Source organism: Medicago sativa, chromosome 4 (genome assembly GCF_051527215.1).
Source record: "Medicago sativa cultivar Bolivia chromosome 4, Bolivia_mono, whole genome shotgun sequence".
Classification (NCBI taxonomy): domain Eukaryota; kingdom Viridiplantae; phylum Streptophyta; class Magnoliopsida; order Fabales; family Fabaceae; genus Medicago; species Medicago sativa.
Window position 1 is genome coordinate 63,843,270 of NC_140752.1, and position 18,372 is coordinate 63,861,641.

An 18,372-nucleotide genomic window follows, 5' to 3' on the forward strand; every position below is an offset into this window, starting at 1 on the left:
ATAAAAATACTTACAAAACTGGGTGTACCTCCCAGCAAGAGCTTGTTTTACGTCCTTAGCTTCACGCATTTTGAAGAAATCATGGCTCGATTAGTGAAATCGTCGTCAAACACCGATCAATTTCACCACCGAAGTAGGGCTTAAGCCTTTGCCCATTAACAGTCCAGTTGGCTTTGGTGACTGGGTCCTCAAGTTCAACAGCTCCATACGGTTTGACCTCTTTAACCATGAAAGGTCCGGACCACTTAGACTTCAATTTGCCCGGAAACAATCTCAGTCTTGAATTAAAAAGTAATACCATTTGCCCCGGCATGAATTGTCTCAGAATGATCCTTTTGTCATGATACTTCTTGGTCCTTTCTTTGTAGAGCTTTGAAGATTCATAAGCTTGATTTCGCAATTCTTCAAGCTCATGCATTTGAACTTTTCTTCTTTCACCGGCCTTCTCTTGATCAAAGTTTAGGAACTTCAACGCCCAAAAGGCTTTATGTTCGAGCTCGACCGGTAAGTGACAAGATTTGCCATAGACCATTTGGAAAGGAGTGAGGCCTATAGGAGACTTGTATGCAGTCCTATATGCCCACAAAGCTTCATCAAGTTTAGCCGACCAATCCTTCCGAGATGTAGAGACCGTCTTCTCAAGTATGCGTTTGACCTCCCGGTTAGAAACTTCGGCTTGTCCATTCGTTTGCGGATGATAGGGTGATGCTACTTTGTGCTTGACTCCATAATGATCAAGGGCCTTGGCAAGTTGGGTGTTGCAAAAGTGTGACCCTCCATCACTAATGAGAACTCTTGGTGTACCAAACCGGGTGAAAATATTCTTTTTTAGGAACTTCACTACCGTCTTGCTATCAGCTTTAGGCGATGCTACGGCTTCCACCCACTTTGAAACATAATCAACAGCTACCAAGATGTACTCATTTGAATATGATGAAGGAAAAGGGCCAACAAAATCTATACCCCAACAATCAAACACTTCCACTTCAAGGATGAGTTGTAGAGGCATCTCATTTCTTTTTGACATTGATCCGGTTCTTTGGCATTCATCACAATACTTGCAATGTAAATTGGCATCTTTGAAAAGAGTTGGCCAATAGAACCCGGATTGAAGTACCTTTGCGGCTGTTCTCTCCCCGTTGAAGTGACCTCCATAGGGCGAATTATGACATTGCCATAGGATCTTCTTTACCTCTTCATCATCCACACACCTACGCAAGAGATTGTCCGCTCCAATTTTGAACAAATAAGGCTCATCCCACACAAAGTGGTTAGCATCATGAAGGAACTTCTTGCGTTGTTGCCATTCAAAATCTTCCGGAATGAACCCGGTTGCTTTGTAGTTCACCATGTCGGCAAACCACGGTCTCACATTGATTGCTAGCAACCGTTCATCTGGAAATTCTTCACGAACCTCCGGTTCATTCTTGGTTACCTCATTGTTTGTCAACCTTGAAAGGTGATCAGCTACAAGATTCTCCGTGCCTTTCTTATCCTTGATCTCTAAGTCAAACTCTTGAAGCAACAACATCCAACGGATGAGCCTTGGCTTTGAGTCGGACTTAGTAAGGAGATACTTGATAGCTGCATGGTCAGTATAAACAACAATTTTGGAACCTACAAAGTAAGAACGAAATTTCTCCATTGCATAAACTATTGCAAGTAACTCTTTTTCAGTTGTGGCATAATTGATTTGTGCCTCATTTAAAACCTTACTTGCATAGTGAATAGCATGAAAAATTTTATCCTTACGTTGACCCAAGACCGCACCAACAGCATAATCACTTGCATCACACATTAATTCAAAATTTAAATCCCAATTAGGAGCAATGATTATTGGTGCGGTGGTCAACTTTTCTTTTAAAGATTCAAATGCATCAAGACATTCATTATCAAAAACAAAAGACTTATCTTTGTTGAGCAAGTTGCTCATAGGCTTTGCAATCTTTGAGAAGTCTTTGATGAATCTCCGGTAGAAACCGGCATGACCAAGAAAACTCCGCACACCTTTGACATTTACCGGTGGAGGAAGCTTTCCTATGACATCGACCTTTGCTTGGTCTACCTCAATACCCTTAGCAGAAATCTTATGACCAAGGACAATACCCTCGGTAACCATGAAGTGACATTTCTCCCAATTGAGCACCAAGCTAGTTTCAATACACCGCTTCAGCACGGTATCCAAGCTATTCAAACACGTATCAAATGACGAACCGAAAACCGAGAAATCATCCATGAACACCTCCATGCATTTTCCAATAAGTTTGGAGAAGATTGCTTGAACACACCGTTGAAAAGTTGCGGGTGCATTACACAAGCCAAATGGCATTCTTCGATAAGCAAAAATACCAAAGGGGCAAGTGAAAGCCGTCTTCTCGTGATCATCTGGATTCATGGCGATTTGATTGTAACCGGAGTAACCATCTAGGAAGCAATAAAAGGATTGACCGGAGAGTCTTTCAAGCATTTGATCCATGAAGGGCAAGGGAAAGTGATCCTTCCTTGTTGCTTGATTGAGTCTTCTATAATCTATACACATCCTCCATCCGGAGACGGTTCTAGTTGGGATCAACTCATCTTTATCATTAGTGATCACCGTCATTCCTCCTTTCTTGGGAACTACTTGAACCGGGCTTACCCAAGCACTATCCGAGATAGGATAGATCATGCCGGCTTCAAGCAACTTCACTACTTCCTTTCGCACCACCTCTTTCATATTTGGATTTAAGCGGCATTGCGGTTGTGCTACCGGCTTGAAGTTTTCTTCCATCATAATCTTGTGCATACAATAAGATGGACTTATCCCTTTCAAGTCGGATAACTTCCACCCTATTGCTTCTTTGTTGGACTTGAGAACCTCTACCAACTTTGTTTCTTCATCGATGGACAAGGAGCTACTAATGATCACCGGTTTTGTACCATCTTTCTCAAGAAAAACATATTTCAAATTAGATGGCAAAACATTTAATTCTACCTTGGTGTCATCAACTTTGGCTTCTTCCTTGGATTCTTCTTTCAAATCTTCAAGTATGGCTTGATTAGGAAGAACCTCCTTCAAGGAATCTAGCTCCTTCAAACACTCTTCAATGGCACTTGCTTCGTCTTCATCAATAGCATTGAGTGCGTCCACCAAAGCACTCTCAAGGGGTGTTCTATTGTGCATTTGCTTCCGAGTAGTCAAGATAACTTCTTCGGTTGCATCCATTTTGAAACACGCACCCTTGTCTTTCGAGTACTTCAAAGCTTCTCGGATGTTGAAGGTAACCTCTTCATCATTTACCTTGACCTTCATGATATTATCATCAAGATCAATCATCATCGGAGCCGTTTGCATGAAATTCCTTCCCATTAAGATAGGCACATCCTCATCTTCTTCGACATCCATAACCACAAAATCAGCCGGAAAAATAAATTTGTCCACTTTTACAAGAACATCTTCGGCCATACCTAATGGTTTTGCAAAGGATTTGTCGGCCAATTGCAACATCATCCTAGTCCGCTTTATACAAAGGTCACCAACTCTTTTGGCAACGGACAAAGGCATGAGATTGATGCTTGATCCAAGATCAAGTAGTGCTTTACCCACATGTGTTGTGCCAATAGCTACCGGTAGAGTGACTCTTCCCGGATCTTGCTCTTTCTTTGGCATTGTTCTTTGAATAATAGCACTACAATTGGCATCGATTTGGATCGTCTCTTCATCGTTGATTCTTCTTTTCTTGGAAAGGATATCTTTCATGAACTTCGCATAGACCGGCATTTGCTCCAAGGCTTCTGAGAATGGTATATCAATTTGCAACTTCTTGAAGAGTTCAAGAAACCTTGCGTATTGCCGCTCTTTGTCTTTCTTCGATGGAGCATGTGGGTATGGTAAGCGTTGAGCCACCACTTGCTTCTCAACTACTTGTTTCTTCCCTTTATCTTTCCCCACATCTTTATTCTTCCTCTCCATCTCCTCTTGTAACTCTAGATCTCTTTTTTGATTTTTTTCTTTTTCAACTAATGCTTCTTTATTCTTTATATACACTTCCTCCTCTATCTCTACACTATCCTCCTCGAACTTCTCTATATCCTCCTTGTTAACAACTTCATCTTCCTTCTCTTCAACAACAATATCATCACCTACCCCTTTACCTACTACTCTCCCACTCCTTGTAGCTATAGCTTTTGACTGCTATGCCTTGTGGTGCTCCTTAGGATTTGGTTGAGTATTAGCGGTGAAAGCTCCCAATTGCGGAGGACCTTGAGCCATTTGTTGTGCTAACTGACCAACTTGTGTCTCAAGGCCTTTGATCGACGCGTCGGTGTTTTTCTGGTTAGCCATGGACACTTGCATGAATTGTTTCAAGACCTCCTCGGTGCTTTGGGAATTGTTAGGTTGTTGGGGGTTATTTGGTGGTGGAAATTGGTATTGATTATTGAAGGGTTGTTGGAATTGGGGGAAAGGTTGTTGGTAGAAATTTGATTGAGGATATTGGTAGTTATTGTTGTACGGTGTTCTCCAAGGTCTTTGTTGGTTTTGGTTGGCCGGATACCTTCCTTGGAAGTTGGAAGTACCCGGATTTTGTTGTGAGGTTCCGGCTTGTTGTGGTTGGTTAGGCCTTTGTTGGTTTCCCACATAGTTGACCTCTTCCTCTTCAAAAGAACCGGGTTCGGGACAATAGCCGGTTGGATGATCCCCCGTACAAAGTCCACAAGTATTGACTTGAGCGGTTCCTCCTTCTTGCTTGAGAGATTCAAGAATTTGTTTAGGCATAGCTCTCATCTCCTTTTGCATAGCTTCTATTTGTTGAGTGAGGAGCTTATTTTGAGCTAAGACCGCATCATTTGCTTCTAGTTCCAGAATACCGACTTTCCTTTGATTAGGATTCCGGTTGTGAGAGGATTTTCTTGTGTTGAGAGCCATTTGATTAATGATTTTGACAGCTTCAGCTGGGTTTTTCAAAGCAATAGAACCTCCAGCACTTGCATCTAGCATCGTCTTGGACATGTCTTGTAGCCCTTGACGAAAAAGATATAGTTGCATTTGGCTATCAAAACCATGCTTTGGACAATTCCTTAGCAATGATTTATAGCGCTCCCAAGCTTCACAAAGAGTCTCACTTTGGCCTTGAGCAAAAGTTGTAATTGAAGTTTTAGCCTCAAGATGCCTATCCTCCGGATAGAACCTTTCTTGAAATGCTTTCTCTAGCTCACCCCAATTTTCCATCAAAGAAGTCGGTTGATCAAGATACCACTCCTTAGCCTTCCCGATCAAAGAATGAGGAAACAATTGCACAAACACACCCTCTTCCTCATATTCCTTCATACCAAGTGTACCGGCGGTAACATAGAAATTGGTAAGATGTTTATATGGATCCTCATGATCCATACCGGTAAACTGGTTATGAGTTATCAAGTTTATCAACCCCGACTTCAGCTCAATTGATTTGGCATTACGATTGCCAAGATTAGCTAGCCTCCTCGGACTAATCCACATAGGTAGAGCATCATTATCATTGTCTTGAGCCATGACCACTTCTGGTTCACTCTTCGGAGATGAATGTGGTGAAGAATGTGGAGAATCACTAAGTGAAATAGTATGCACCGAACCTGACGGAGAAGGAATAAAAAGTAAAGATTCCGGCTGAGCCAGCCTGGCTAATCTCCTAGCTTCCTTTGCTTGCTTTCTAAGTAACCTAGCAGTTTTCTCAATTTCTGGATCAAATTGTAGGTCTTCGTGAGCAACGGTACCTCTCATAAACAAAGTTCACCAAGACTATACCAAGTGGTTAGCATAAAAATAATGAATGATATGTGTGTATAAGTATATGCATGAAAGAATTTTGTGCAAAATTGACTTAACATGACAAAATTGTTTCCATACTTATAATATAAAAATACGCTACTCCCCGGCAACGGCGCCATTTTTGATGTAAGATTTTTCCTACACGTCATATAACTATGTACACGTGAGTATATATAGGATCGTTTCCACAGGGAGTTACGTTTAATCATAAGCATTTACACAATCGTTCACATTAAGGGTTTGGATATAATTTGTTTGTTTGTGACACTATATCCATATTTGACACTAAAGTAAAAACGAGAGGGGATCGAACTATTTCGCTTGCGGTATAAGATAACGAGCAAGCATAACAGCAGCAATCTCTCGATCGATTAACAGACTCTAGCTTTATAACCAATATTATTACAATCATTTCTACAATATCCTTCGTGTCCAAAGTGTAACGCCCACTTTTTCATAATTAATATTTAAGTGATTTATGGCTTTTATTTAGAATATTATGTGAATTATTATATATATGTATATATATATATATTGGTAGAAGATATGTTAATAATATAAGTATTTTCTTAAGTGGGGGAGAAATATTGTTATTAGTAGAAATAATTAAATTACTAGGGGAAAGAGTAAGTTGTGGTGAGAAGAGCAATTAGGGAAAGAATAAAAGTCTGTAATTGGGAGAGAAAATTAGAACGCGTACAACAGAGGAAAGAAGAGAGAAAGAAGAGAAAACCAGAGAGAACCCTAAAGAACGAAGAACGCGGCTGTTGGATTTCAGAATCATAATCTAAGGTAAGGGTGAGACTAACTCTCATTATTAACAAGTTTTAATTCATAGAAGTGATCAATTGTTGTAGGTTTAAGGGATTGGGATTAGGTCAAAAAATCATTAAAAGTGGAAGAATTAGGTGAATTTTGATGTAGTTTGATGTAGACAGATGTTAATTAGTCATAGAACACGTTTAGATGCTGATTGGTGATGAATTAGAGGGCTGGGTAGTGAGAATTTGAGTGCTGAGATGTGTTGCAGAGCTCCGACAGAACCCTGTTCTGTCATCGCTCGCAACTGCGAGCGTTCCTACTCGCACCTGCGAGTAACCCTTTTAGCTCGCCACTGCGAGCAATGTTGTACGCAACTGCGAGTTGCCCCGTTGAACTCGCCACTGCGAGTTGTTTAGCTCGCAACTGCGAGTTAGTGCAGTACAGACCTGATGTTGTGCGAAATTGTGTCCTTTCGCCCGTATCTTTGATGAATTAGTTCCTGATGTTTATATTATAGATGATGTTGCTAAACACGATGTTCCAGTGATGCTGTTTTGATGTAATGAACTGATGTGGATCAATTGCTAATTAAATTAACATTAAAAATGAGATTGTTGCATTTAGAGTCGAGTTGTTGCATAGTCGGCGATGGGGGCTTAATGCCTGACAGGTTTTTATGACCTTAGCGATGGGGGCTTAATGCCCGACGGTCCAAATATGACCTTAGCGATGGGGGCTTAATGCCCTGGTGGTACCACATGCATGTTGTTGTTGTCTAAGTTGTTGTTGATGTTGTTGTTGCATTGTAGAGTCATCATAACTAAAAATGAATGATGAATATTGTGATGATGTTGCCATTTTGATGCTGTTGTTGCTGTCCCATTATTTATAATGATGTAAATGGAGTGAATTAAGATGAATATGTTACCTTCGAATAACTATGAAGTTGTGGATTACTTAACCTCGTTAAATGATGGCTAAATGATGATATTAATGTTAGATATATGCTGTTGGTTATCTTTTATGAATTATTAATTGTTTTTAATGAATGTGAAATCTCACCCCTTCTGCGTATATGTTGCCTCGACCGTGGGTAATGTGCAGGTAATAAAGACTAGCTGTGTTCGTGAGTAGACTCCTCACTTCGTGTCGTCTAGGATGCTCTGATACGTAACGGGATGGGGGTGTCTGATGATTGTTTTCCTTGTTACGTATTTTGTTTAATAAATGTTGAACATTTTATGAAGACTATTTGAGATGTCAAGTTGTGGCCTTATATGCCAAGATTTTATGTGACGTTGCGAACTAAATTTCCGCTGCATTTGATTATTGAATTTTATAAAGACAGGTTGCTTAAATAAATAGTATTTTCCCATTATTATATTGTTGTTAAATGAGGTATTGATGTATGTGATGCTCCGTTATGTTGATGAACTCTGATAATTTTAATGAAATTTTTAAGTTGGGAAAACGGGGTGTTACAATTGGTATCAGAGCAGGTCGGTCCGTCCGGCCAAGTAGTGAGTCAAGTTGTGTTATTTTAGCAATTGGAATACCATTATTATGTTATTCTAAACGTTGTGTGTTGTGCAGTAAAGAAGAGTAGATCTGGAGGCTGCAAACCTTATCTGTTATAAGAGGACTAGAATGGCTGGAAGAAATGATGCTGCGATTGCTGCTGCTTTGGAAGCTGTAGCCCAAGCTGTAGGACAACAACCAAATGCTGGTGTTGGTGTTAATGCTGATGTAAGGATGTTGGAGGCTTTTCTGAGAAATCATCCTCCCACTTTCAAAGGAAGGTACACAGGCATGGCTCAAGGAGATTGAGAGGGTGTTCAGGGTTATGCAATGTACTGATGATCAGAAGGTGCGTTTTGGTACGCATATGCTATCTGAGGAGGCTGATGACTGGTGGGTGAGTCTTTTACCTGAATTAGAGCAAGGTGGTGCGGCTATTATTTGGGCTGTGTTTAAGGGAGAGTTCCTAAACAGATATTTTCCTGAAGATGTTCGTGGAAGGAAAGAGGTCGAGTTCCTTGAGCTGAAGCAAGGAAACATGTCGGTGACAGAGTATGCGGCAAAGTTTGTGGAGCTGGCTCAGTTCTATCCACACTATACTGGAGACAATGCTGAGTTTTCTAAATGTATCAAGTTTGAGAATGGTTTGCGTCCTGATATTAAGCGAGCCATTGGTTACCAACAGATCCGTGACTTTTCTGCGTTGGTGAGCAGGTGCAGAACCTATGAAGATGATTCAAAGGCTCATTATAAGATTATGAGTGAGAGAAGGGGTAAGCAGCAACAGAATCGTGGGAAGCCTTATAGTACTCCAGCTGATAAGGGTAAGCATAAGGTGAATGATGAGAGGAAGCCTAAGAAGAATGAGACTCTTGCTGAGATTGTTTGTTACAAATGTGGAGGAAAGGGGTCACAAGAGTAATGCTTGTGGTGCTACTGAGACGAGAGGGTGCTACCGTTGTGGTGTCAAAGGGCATACAGTTGCAGAATGCAAGCACGATGACACTATTTGTTTCAATTGCGGTGGGAAAGGACATATTTCTGCTCAGTGTACTGAACCGAAGAAGGCCCCGGCTAGGGGTAAGGTTTTTGCTTTGACTGGTACTCAAACTGAGAATGAGGATCGTTTGATCAGAGGTACTTGCTACATTAATGATACTCCTTTAGTTGCTATTATTGATACTGGTGCTACACATTGTTTTGTTGCATTTGATTGTGTTTCTAAGATGGGCCTTGCTATGTCTGATATGAATGGAGAAATGGTTGTCGAAACTCCAGCTAAGGGTTCGGTGACCACTTCTCTCGTCTGTTTACGTTGTCCCCTGTCTATGTTTGATCGTGATTTTGAGATTGATTTAGTATGTCTACCTTTGAGTGGAATGGATGTGATTCTTGGTATGAACTGGTTAGAGTACAACCATGTTCTCATTAATTGTTTTAGTAAGTCGGTGCGTTTCTCTTCTGCTGAAGAGGAAAGTGGCGCGGAGTTTTTGTCTACTAAGCAGCTGAAGCAGCTAGAACGCGATGGAATCCTAATGTTTTCTTTGATGGCATCCTTATCTTTGGAGAATCAAGCAGTGATCGATAAATTACAAGTAGTGTGCGATTTCCCTGAAGTTTTTCCTGATGAAATTTCTGATGTGCCACCGGAAAGAGAAGTTGAATTTTCTATTGATCTTGTTCCAGGAACGAAGCCTGTGTCTATGGCACCTTACCGTATGTCAGCTTCTGAGCTGGCTGAGTTGAAGAAACAGTTCGAAGATCTACTCGACAAGAAGTTTATTAGACCAAGTGTTTCACCTTGGGGAGCTCCAGTGTTACTGGTTAAGAAGAAAGATGGTAGTATGAGGTTGTGTATTGATTATCGACAGTTGAACAAAGTAACTATAAAGAATAGATATCCACTTCCAAGAATTGATGACTTGATGGATCAGTTAGTGGGTGCACGTGTGTTCAGCAAGATTGACTTGAGGTCGGGTTATCACCAGATTAAAGTAAGAGATGAAGATATGCAGAAGACGGCTTTTAGGACGCGATATGGACATTATGAATATAAGGTGATGCCTTTTGGTGTTAGTAATGCACCTGGTGTATTTATGGAGTATATGAATCGCATTTTTCATGCATTTTTGGATCGCTTCGTGGTTGTGTTCATTGATGATATTCTGATTTATTCTAAGACGGAGGAAGAACATGCTGAGCATTTGAAGATTGTCTTGCAAGTGCTGAAAGAAAAGAAGTTGTATGCTAAATTGTCTAAGTGCGAGTTCTGGTTGAAGGAAGTAAGTTTTCTTGGCCATGTTGTTTCTGGTAGTGGTATTGCAGTTGATCCATCTAAAGTTGAAGCGGTATCACAATGGGAGACTCCGAAGTCAGTTACAGAGATTAGAAGCTTTTTGGGTTTAGCGGGTTACTACCGACGATTTATTGAAGGATTTTCTAAGTTAGCACTTCCGTTAACGCAGTTGACGTGTAAAGGTAAAACCTTTGTGTGGGATATTCATTGCGAGAACAGTTTTAACGAATTGAAGAGGCATTTGACGACGGCTCCGATTTTGATCTTGCCGAAACCTGATGAACCTTTTGTAGTGTATTGTGATGCGTCCAAGTTGGGTTTGGGAGGTGTACTTATGCAAGATGGTAGGGTGGTTGCGTATGCATCAAGACAGTTGAGGACTCATGAACGAAACTACCCTACTCATGACCTTGAATTAGCTGCAGTTGTATTTGCACTTAAGATTTGGAGACATTACTTGTATGGTTCGAGATTTGAGGTGTTTAGTGATCACAAGAGCTTGAAGTATTTGTTTGATCAGAAGGAATTGAATATGAGACAGCGAAGGTGGCTCGAATTGTTGAAAGATTATGACTTTAGTTTGAATTATCATCCGGGTAAAGCTAATGTTGTTGCAGATGCCTTGAGTAGGAAGACTTTACACTTGTCGGCACTGATGGTTAAAGAGATGGAATTGCTTGAACAGTTCAGAGACTTGAGTTTGGTTTGCGAGATGTCGCCAAGGAGTGTGAAATTGGGGATGTTAAAGATCAACAATGAATTTCTGGATAGTATCAGAGAGGCGCAGAAAGTAGATGTGAAGTTGGTGGATTTAATGGTCGCAACCGATCCTGCTGTAGACAGTGACTTTAAGGTTGATGGCCAAGGAGTGTTGAGATTTCGAGGAAGAATTTGTATTCCTGATAATGATGAGATGAAGAAGATGATCCTTGAAGAAGGCCATAGAAGCAGTTTGAGTATTCATCCAGGAGCTGCTAAAAGGTATCAAGATTTGAAGAAAATGTTTTGGTGGTCAGGTTTGAAGCGCGACGTGGCACAATTTGTGTATGCATGTTTGACCTGTCAGAAGTCAAAAGTTGAGCATCAGAAACCTGCTGGGTTATTGACACCGCTAGAGATTCCGGAATGGAAATGGGATAGTATATCCATGGATTTTGTGACGAGTTTGCCGAATACCAACAAAGGGAATGATGCAATTTGGGTGATCGTAGATAGATTGACGAAGTCGGCTCATTTCATTCTGATTAATATTACTTTTCCTGTGTCCCAGCTAGCAGAGATTTATGTTAGAGATGTCGTGAAGTTACATGGTGTCCCATCAAGCATTGTGTCGGATAGAGATCCGAGGTTTACATCGAGGTTCTGGAAGAGTTTGCATGAGGCCTTGGGCACTAATTTGAAGTTAAGTTCAGCATACCACCCGCAGACGGATGGACAATCGGAAAGGACAATTCAGTCGCTGGAAGATTTGTTGAGAGTTTGTGTGCTTGAGCAAGGTGGAACTTGGGATAGTTATCTACCCCTGATAGAATTCACGTACAACAACAGTTACCACGCTAGTATTGGAATGGCACCCTTCGAAGCATTGTATGGTCGGAGATGCAGAACTCCGTTGTGTTGGTTTGAATCCGGTGAGAGTGTGGTATTGGGACCAGAGATTGTCCAACAGACTACTGAGAAGGTGAAGTTAATCAGAGAAAAGATGAAAGAATCACAGGATAGACAGAAAAGTTATCATGATAAGCGCAGGAAGGATCTTGAGTTTCAAGAAGGAGACCATGTGTTTTTGAGAGTCACTCCGGTGACGGGTGTTGGACGTGCATTGAAGTCAAAGAAGTTGACTCCGAGGTTTATTGGCCCGTATCAGATTTCAGAAAGGGTCGGAATGGTTGCTTATAGGGTGGGTTTGCCACCACATCTTTCGAACTTGCATGATGTGTTTCATGTATCGCAACTTCGGAAGTATGTGCCGGATCCATCCCATGTGATTCCAAGAGATGATGTGCAGGTAAGGGATAACCTTACAATCGAGACCCTACCGGTGAGAATAGAGGATAGAGAAGTGAAGAGGCTTAGAGGCAAGGAGATACCTCTTGTGAAGGTTGTTTGGGAAGGAGCAGCCGGTGAAAGTTTGACTTGGGAGTTGGAGAGTAAGATGCGGGAATCTTACCCAGAGTTGTTTGAACAAGGTACGTTTACGAGGACGTAAATATTCTAAGTGGGGGAGAGTTGTAACGCCCACTTTTTCATAATTAATATTTAAGTGATTTATGGCTTTTATTTAGAATATTATGTGAATTATTATATATATGTATATATATATATTGGTAGAAGATATGTTAATAATATAAGTATTTTCTTAAGTGGGGGAGAAATATTGTTATTAGTAGAAATAATTAAATTACTAGGGGAAAGAGTAAGTTGTGGTGAGAAGAGCAATTAGGGAAAGAATAAAAGTCTGTAATTGGGAGAGAAAATTAGAACGCGTACAACAGAGGAAAGAAGAGAGAAAGAAGAGAAAACCAGAGAGAACCCTAAAGAACGAAGAACGCGGCTGTTGGATTTCAGAATCATAATCTAAGGTAAGGGTGAGACTAACTCTCATTATTAACAAGTTTTAATTCATAGAAGTGATCAATTGTTGTAGGTTTAAGGGATTGGGATTAGGTCAAAAAATCATTAAAAGTGGAAGAATTAGGTGAATTTTGATGTAGTTTGATGTAGACAGATGTTAATTAGTCATAGAACACGTTTAGATGCTGATTGGTGATGAATTAGAGGGCTGGGTAGTGAGAATTCGAGTGCTGAGATGTGTTGCAGAGCTCCGACAGAACCCTGTTCTGTCATCGCTCGCAACTGCGAGCGTTCCTACTCGCACCTGCGAGTAACCCTTTTAGCTCGCCACTGCGAGCAATGTTGTACGCAACTGCGAGTTGCCCCGTTGAACTCGCCACTGCGAGTTGTTTAGCTCGCAACTGCGAGTTAGTGCAGTACAGACCTGATGTTGTGCGAAATTGTGTCCTTTCGCCCGTATCTTTGATGAATTAGTTCCTGATGTTTATATTATAGATGATGTTGCTAAACACGATGTTCCAGTGATGCTGTTTTGATGTAATGAACTGATGTGGATCAATTGCTAATTAAATTAACATTAAAAATGAGATTGTTGCATTTAGAGTCGAGTTGTTGCATAGTCGGCGATGGGGGCTTAATGCCTGACAGGTTTTTATGACCTTAGCGATGGGGGCTTAATGCCCGACGGTCCAAATATGACCTTAGCGATGGGGGCTTAATGCCCTGGTGGTACCACATGCATGTTGTTGTTGTCTAAGTTGTTGTTGATGTTGTTGTTGCATTGTAGAGTCATCATAACTAAAAATGAATGATGAATATTGTGATGATGTTGCCATTTTGATGCTGTTGTTGCTGTCCCATTATTTATAATGATGTAAATGGAGTGAATTAAGATGAATATGTTACCTTCGAATAACTATGAAGTTGTGGATTACTTAACCTCGTTAAATGATGGCTAAATGATGATATTAATGTTAGATATATGTTGTTGGTTATCTTTTATGAATTATTAATTGTTTTTAATGAATGTGAAATCTCACCCCTTCTGCGTATATGTTGCCTCGACCGTGGGTAATGTGCAGGTAATAAAGACTAGCTGTGTTCGTGAGTAGACTCCTCACTTCGTGTCGTCTAGGATGCTCTGATACGTAACGGGATGGGGGTGTCTGATGATTGTTTTCCTTGTTACGTATTTTGTTTAATAAATGTTGAACATTTTATGAAGACTATTTGAGATGTCAAGTTGTGGCCTTATATGCCAAGATTTTATGTGACGTTGCGAACTAAATTTCCGCTGCATTTGATTATTGAATTTTATAAAGACAGGTTGCTTAAATAAATAGTATTTTCCCATTATTATATTGTTGTTAAATGAGGTATTGATGTATGTGATGCTCCGTTATGTTGATGAACTCTGATAATTTTAATGAAATTTTTAAGTTGGGAAAACGGGGTGTTACACAAAGCGACATCGTTATTTCCAAGTTAGCGTTTAAACATTCGTGTCCAAATTCCTTAAACGATAACAAAGTCGATCGGATGACTTAATCGACCGTGTCCAGCCTGATTAAGTATCCGAAAGCATTAAAAGCTTGATTAAAAGTAATTATCAAAGGTTTACAAACTTGTCAAGAGTGATATAACATAAGATAGATTGTTATTCTAGTTCTAGATTCAAGGGTTTGTGTCCAAATCATCTTGAATCTCTTTGAAAGCATTAAAAGCAAGAATAACAACAATATTGAATCATTAAGCTAGAACCTTATATATTAAAAGATCAAAAGATTACATAATAGCTTGATAGTTACCTCAATACTACAAAGAAGGTGATAGTTACATATAGACATGTAAACTAATGCAAGGAAGGAAGGAAAGATGAAGATTCCATGCCAAGATCCTTGATGTCTCAATGAATCTAGGGTTGAATCTACTCCTTAATCACTTGCTTTGTGTTTCTCTCTATGAAATAGCTCTAACCTCTCTCTAGAAAATGTATAAAATGTTTCAATGGAATAGTCAATATATTAGAGAGAGGGAAGAATGCTATTTAAATGGGCCTGCATTTTTACACCTGCGCTAATAGCGCAACTCACGCTAATAGCGTGGTAAGGCGGCCTATTTTCTGGCCAATAGGAGAGTGCCACGTTGGCCTTGCCCTGCTGCTACGCTCCAGCCACGCCAATAGCGTAGCTCTCTAGAGTATTTACGCTAATAGCGTATATTACGCCAATAGCGTAGTTCTTCTTGACTAGCTACGCTCCAGGTGCGCCAATAGCGTAGCTCTCTGGAGCTTGTACGCTAATAGCTCAGAATACGCTATTAGCGTACTCTTCAAGAGTTCTCCAAAACCTACGCCCCAGGTACGCTAATGGCGTATCTCTCTGACCTTGGCCATTTCTTCTCACGCTAATAGCGTAGGACACGCTAATAGCGTAGGACATTGAACTTTGACGTTTCTTGCTCCTTGCTTGTATTTTCCTGCACAAAAAGGGTAGAATAAGGCTCAAAAGCATAAATGACATATTTACACAATAATTGGAGTTTTCCATAGAGAATCTTGCAAAACAAGTCACTAAAATGCCTAAACTCCTATATGAAATATATCACTTTTAAACACTTATCACATATCGAAGGTGTAATTATCGAACGGTTTTCTACAGTGCAGTAGTTAACCGCACAGTTGTAGCTGGACTTGTTTTATCCTGGAGGCGGCATGGTTGATAGTCTGTCTTGCACAATTTTGGGCAGTGCCACGAAACGTCTTAAAGAGAGCGACCTGGTCGTGACTCAACCTTGTAACAACTTCGGTAGAAAATAGAATTTGGAAAACCGAAATACAAGAGTTTGGGAATCCAAAAACAACACTAATTATCAAATGTACTAACTTATTCAAATAAAAAATATACTTTGGGGTAGCCAAAGCTACCACATACTCATACATAGCATCGCCCCTGAACATGGATCAACGACCATCTTCAACATAAACATAATGTTTCACTACAAATCTGTGAATGCCAAAATCAGTGGCTCTTCCTATTCATTCTGGAAATGCTTAGGTTGATCCAGATAAACAACCAGTGGTTATTACTAAAATAATTTATATGGCAACATATTGATATGGGGATACGAGACAACTTGCTAACATCGTTAAACACCTAGTTCAAATTAAGGTTTAACATTTCAGGGAATTGGAGGCCAAACGATCCCATTCCGGTGACGAATTTGTCACATCCATTATTCATGGAATACAAGGGAACCAATGTCAGTCAAGTGTTGCGATCCAAATTCAGTCGATCGTGGCAATGTTAGGTTCAATCGAGTCATATACAATAGGAACCAACCCTCTTGGGGTTGGCCTAGCGGTGTTGGATTGGGAACTTGGAGTGTGCTCATCTGAAGGTCTCATACTACATTCCCCTGGTGTCAATTATGGTGGGTTAAGTCCTTATAGAGCTATGCTCTATCTTTAAACTAACCCTCCATAAATGGACGGTTGGATAGGACCTCTCAAATTAGTCGGTTCTTGGGCCGAATACTGAGTTTTTTTAATAAATAAAAAAACAATAAGCATTATCCATTCCTTTGAATTCCATGACTAATTCTTTTGCCAAGGGTAACCCTAAGGAAAACCAATGGTGAATGATGCATTTAATCGGGTTAATCTTCAATTTGGATAAGTACATACGACAAGGAGGCGATTTGAAGCACTGAGACAAATTGGTATACTGGTAGCATGATCGCATATACCAGTTGTTGGTTACTTGAATCAATAACAATGAGGATATTTCCCACTTGGATTGACTAATCCAACAACAATCTTGTTAGGTTCGGATGTACTTGTTCTATCCTGAGTGGGTTCATATTTACCAAGAACAACTAGTGATTATGTCGTCGAGCAAACATGATTATGAATCCACCTTGCCAGTATAATGTTTTGATGGTACTAGGACTCATATGAAAAACATTGTTGAAATAAACCAAGAAAGAAACAGGGGGAACTCTTCACCTCAAGTTTAGAACCAACAAGATTTTCAAAAATCCCTAGAAAATGTGTGACGTCAACCTACTAAAACCGAGGAAAGATCTCATGGAAGCGGTTATCGCGCGGATCTCAACCTCATAGACATACGATGCTATCAAGAAGTATTTTTGGATACCGTTGAAACTCATGAATAAGCATGTGTATAAGAAGTCTTATTCTGAGTGGGTGCATAGAATAGTGTCCTTGACCAGATCTTATAAAGGTCATGATTTTGCTACCTTTTTTTTCTGGAAGATGGAAAATCGATCATAAGACTCACTATGTAGTCTTATGAGTGAAATAATAATGATTTCCGCAAACTCCACTGGTTCATTCATCTTTGACAGGAAAACCTTTTACATGGTATACATCTTTCCCACCAAACTGGGAAGTATCATTCAAAACGGATTAACCATATCGGATAAAAATTAAGATTTTTTCTTTCTACGTATCGTTACGAATAATTATGACCAGGGATTGATATATTACCTCTTGAAGTGCAGAACCTTCGTAGGAAATGAGCAAGAGCACTCCATGATTGACAATTCATCTATTCAGTCCACATGAACCTAACTCTTCCATCAACAATGCTAGTTGCTAATTGATCGAAAGGAGAGAGAATGTGGGTTCAAGAATCCTAGTGCGGCAAGGGTTTAGTAACTTTGTTTTAGAAGTGCATTAAAACAATTTAGCCAAGTGTTTCGTTTATAGAACCACTTGCACACATAATACCTTACAATCCACTAGATTTCAGTTACGTAAGTCGTACCGCATTGTGATTCACTTACACACACTGTGTGTACCTTACAATTGACCAAATTATAAATGAATCTCATCCATTTATTTATTCTCCCGTATATTTGTTCTTATATGTGTGACCATGTAGATTCTCATAACGTTAAGAATAATATTAAATCACTTATTTAGTATTATAAACAGTGAGTGATATCTAACAACACGTCATTTGGTTTGTTACCAAATGACGAGAATGTCATGTGTTGCCAATAGCAAGCAAAAAAAATGTTAGATTTTCTCATGTCATTCTCTAGCCATTTTGGAGCAGTCAGATTTTGAAACCATCGAGTTTAACACAAATGATTGATGCACATGTATTAAATGACCGTTGTAAACTTGAGATACCAAGTTATATTCCGAGTGTGTTGTAATTCCAAGACATAGAAAACAAATTTTCAAATATTACATTACACAATTATAACAAATAATAAGGGAGGCTATGGTTTTATTCTTCTTACAAAATAAAAAATAAAGAAAGAATCCTACATTTTCATTTGTAGCTTTTTGTCTCTAATCCAATTTTTTTTAAAGGGTCTCGAATCCGAACTATTAACATGAAAAATGATACTTCATTTTTTTTTTAAGGAAATGATACTTCAGTGTAAAAAACATTTTTAA

At 39.7% G+C, this 18,372-nt stretch overlaps 2 protein-coding genes and 2 long non-coding RNA genes across 4 annotated transcripts; all 4 read left to right on the top strand.

Annotated features, from left to right (window-relative positions):
* Positions 1-6,349: 6,349 nt before the first annotated feature.
* On the top strand, positions 6,350-7,931 carry LOC146930643 (uncharacterized). The gene is made up of 2 exons (XR_015008351.1): positions 6,350-6,580; positions 7,655-7,931. It is a non-coding gene; the product is annotated as an uncharacterized LOC146930643 (long non-coding RNA).
* A 504-nt stretch (positions 7,932-8,435) lies between these two features.
* Positions 8,436-8,990, top strand: LOC146930644 (uncharacterized). The gene is made up of 2 exons (XM_085707582.1): positions 8,436-8,576; positions 8,754-8,990. The coding sequence occupies exons 1-2, from the start codon at positions 8,436-8,438 to the stop codon at positions 8,988-8,990; spliced, it is 378 nt and encodes a 125-aa protein (XP_085563708.1).
* A 2,692-nt stretch (positions 8,991-11,682) lies between these two features.
* LOC146930645 (uncharacterized) lies at positions 11,683-12,594 on the top strand. The gene has a single exon (XM_085708312.1). It carries the CDS (start codon positions 11,932-11,934, stop codon positions 12,571-12,573), a length of 642 nt encoding a protein of 213 aa, XP_085564438.1. The 5' UTR covers positions 11,683-11,931; the 3' UTR covers positions 12,574-12,594.
* Positions 12,595-12,728: 134 nt separating this feature from the next.
* On the top strand, positions 12,729-14,297 carry LOC146930646 (uncharacterized). Its single transcript, XR_015008352.1, has 2 exons — positions 12,729-12,946; positions 14,021-14,297. It is a non-coding gene; the product is annotated as an uncharacterized LOC146930646 (long non-coding RNA).
* The last annotated feature ends 4,075 nt before the right edge of the window (positions 14,298-18,372 follow it).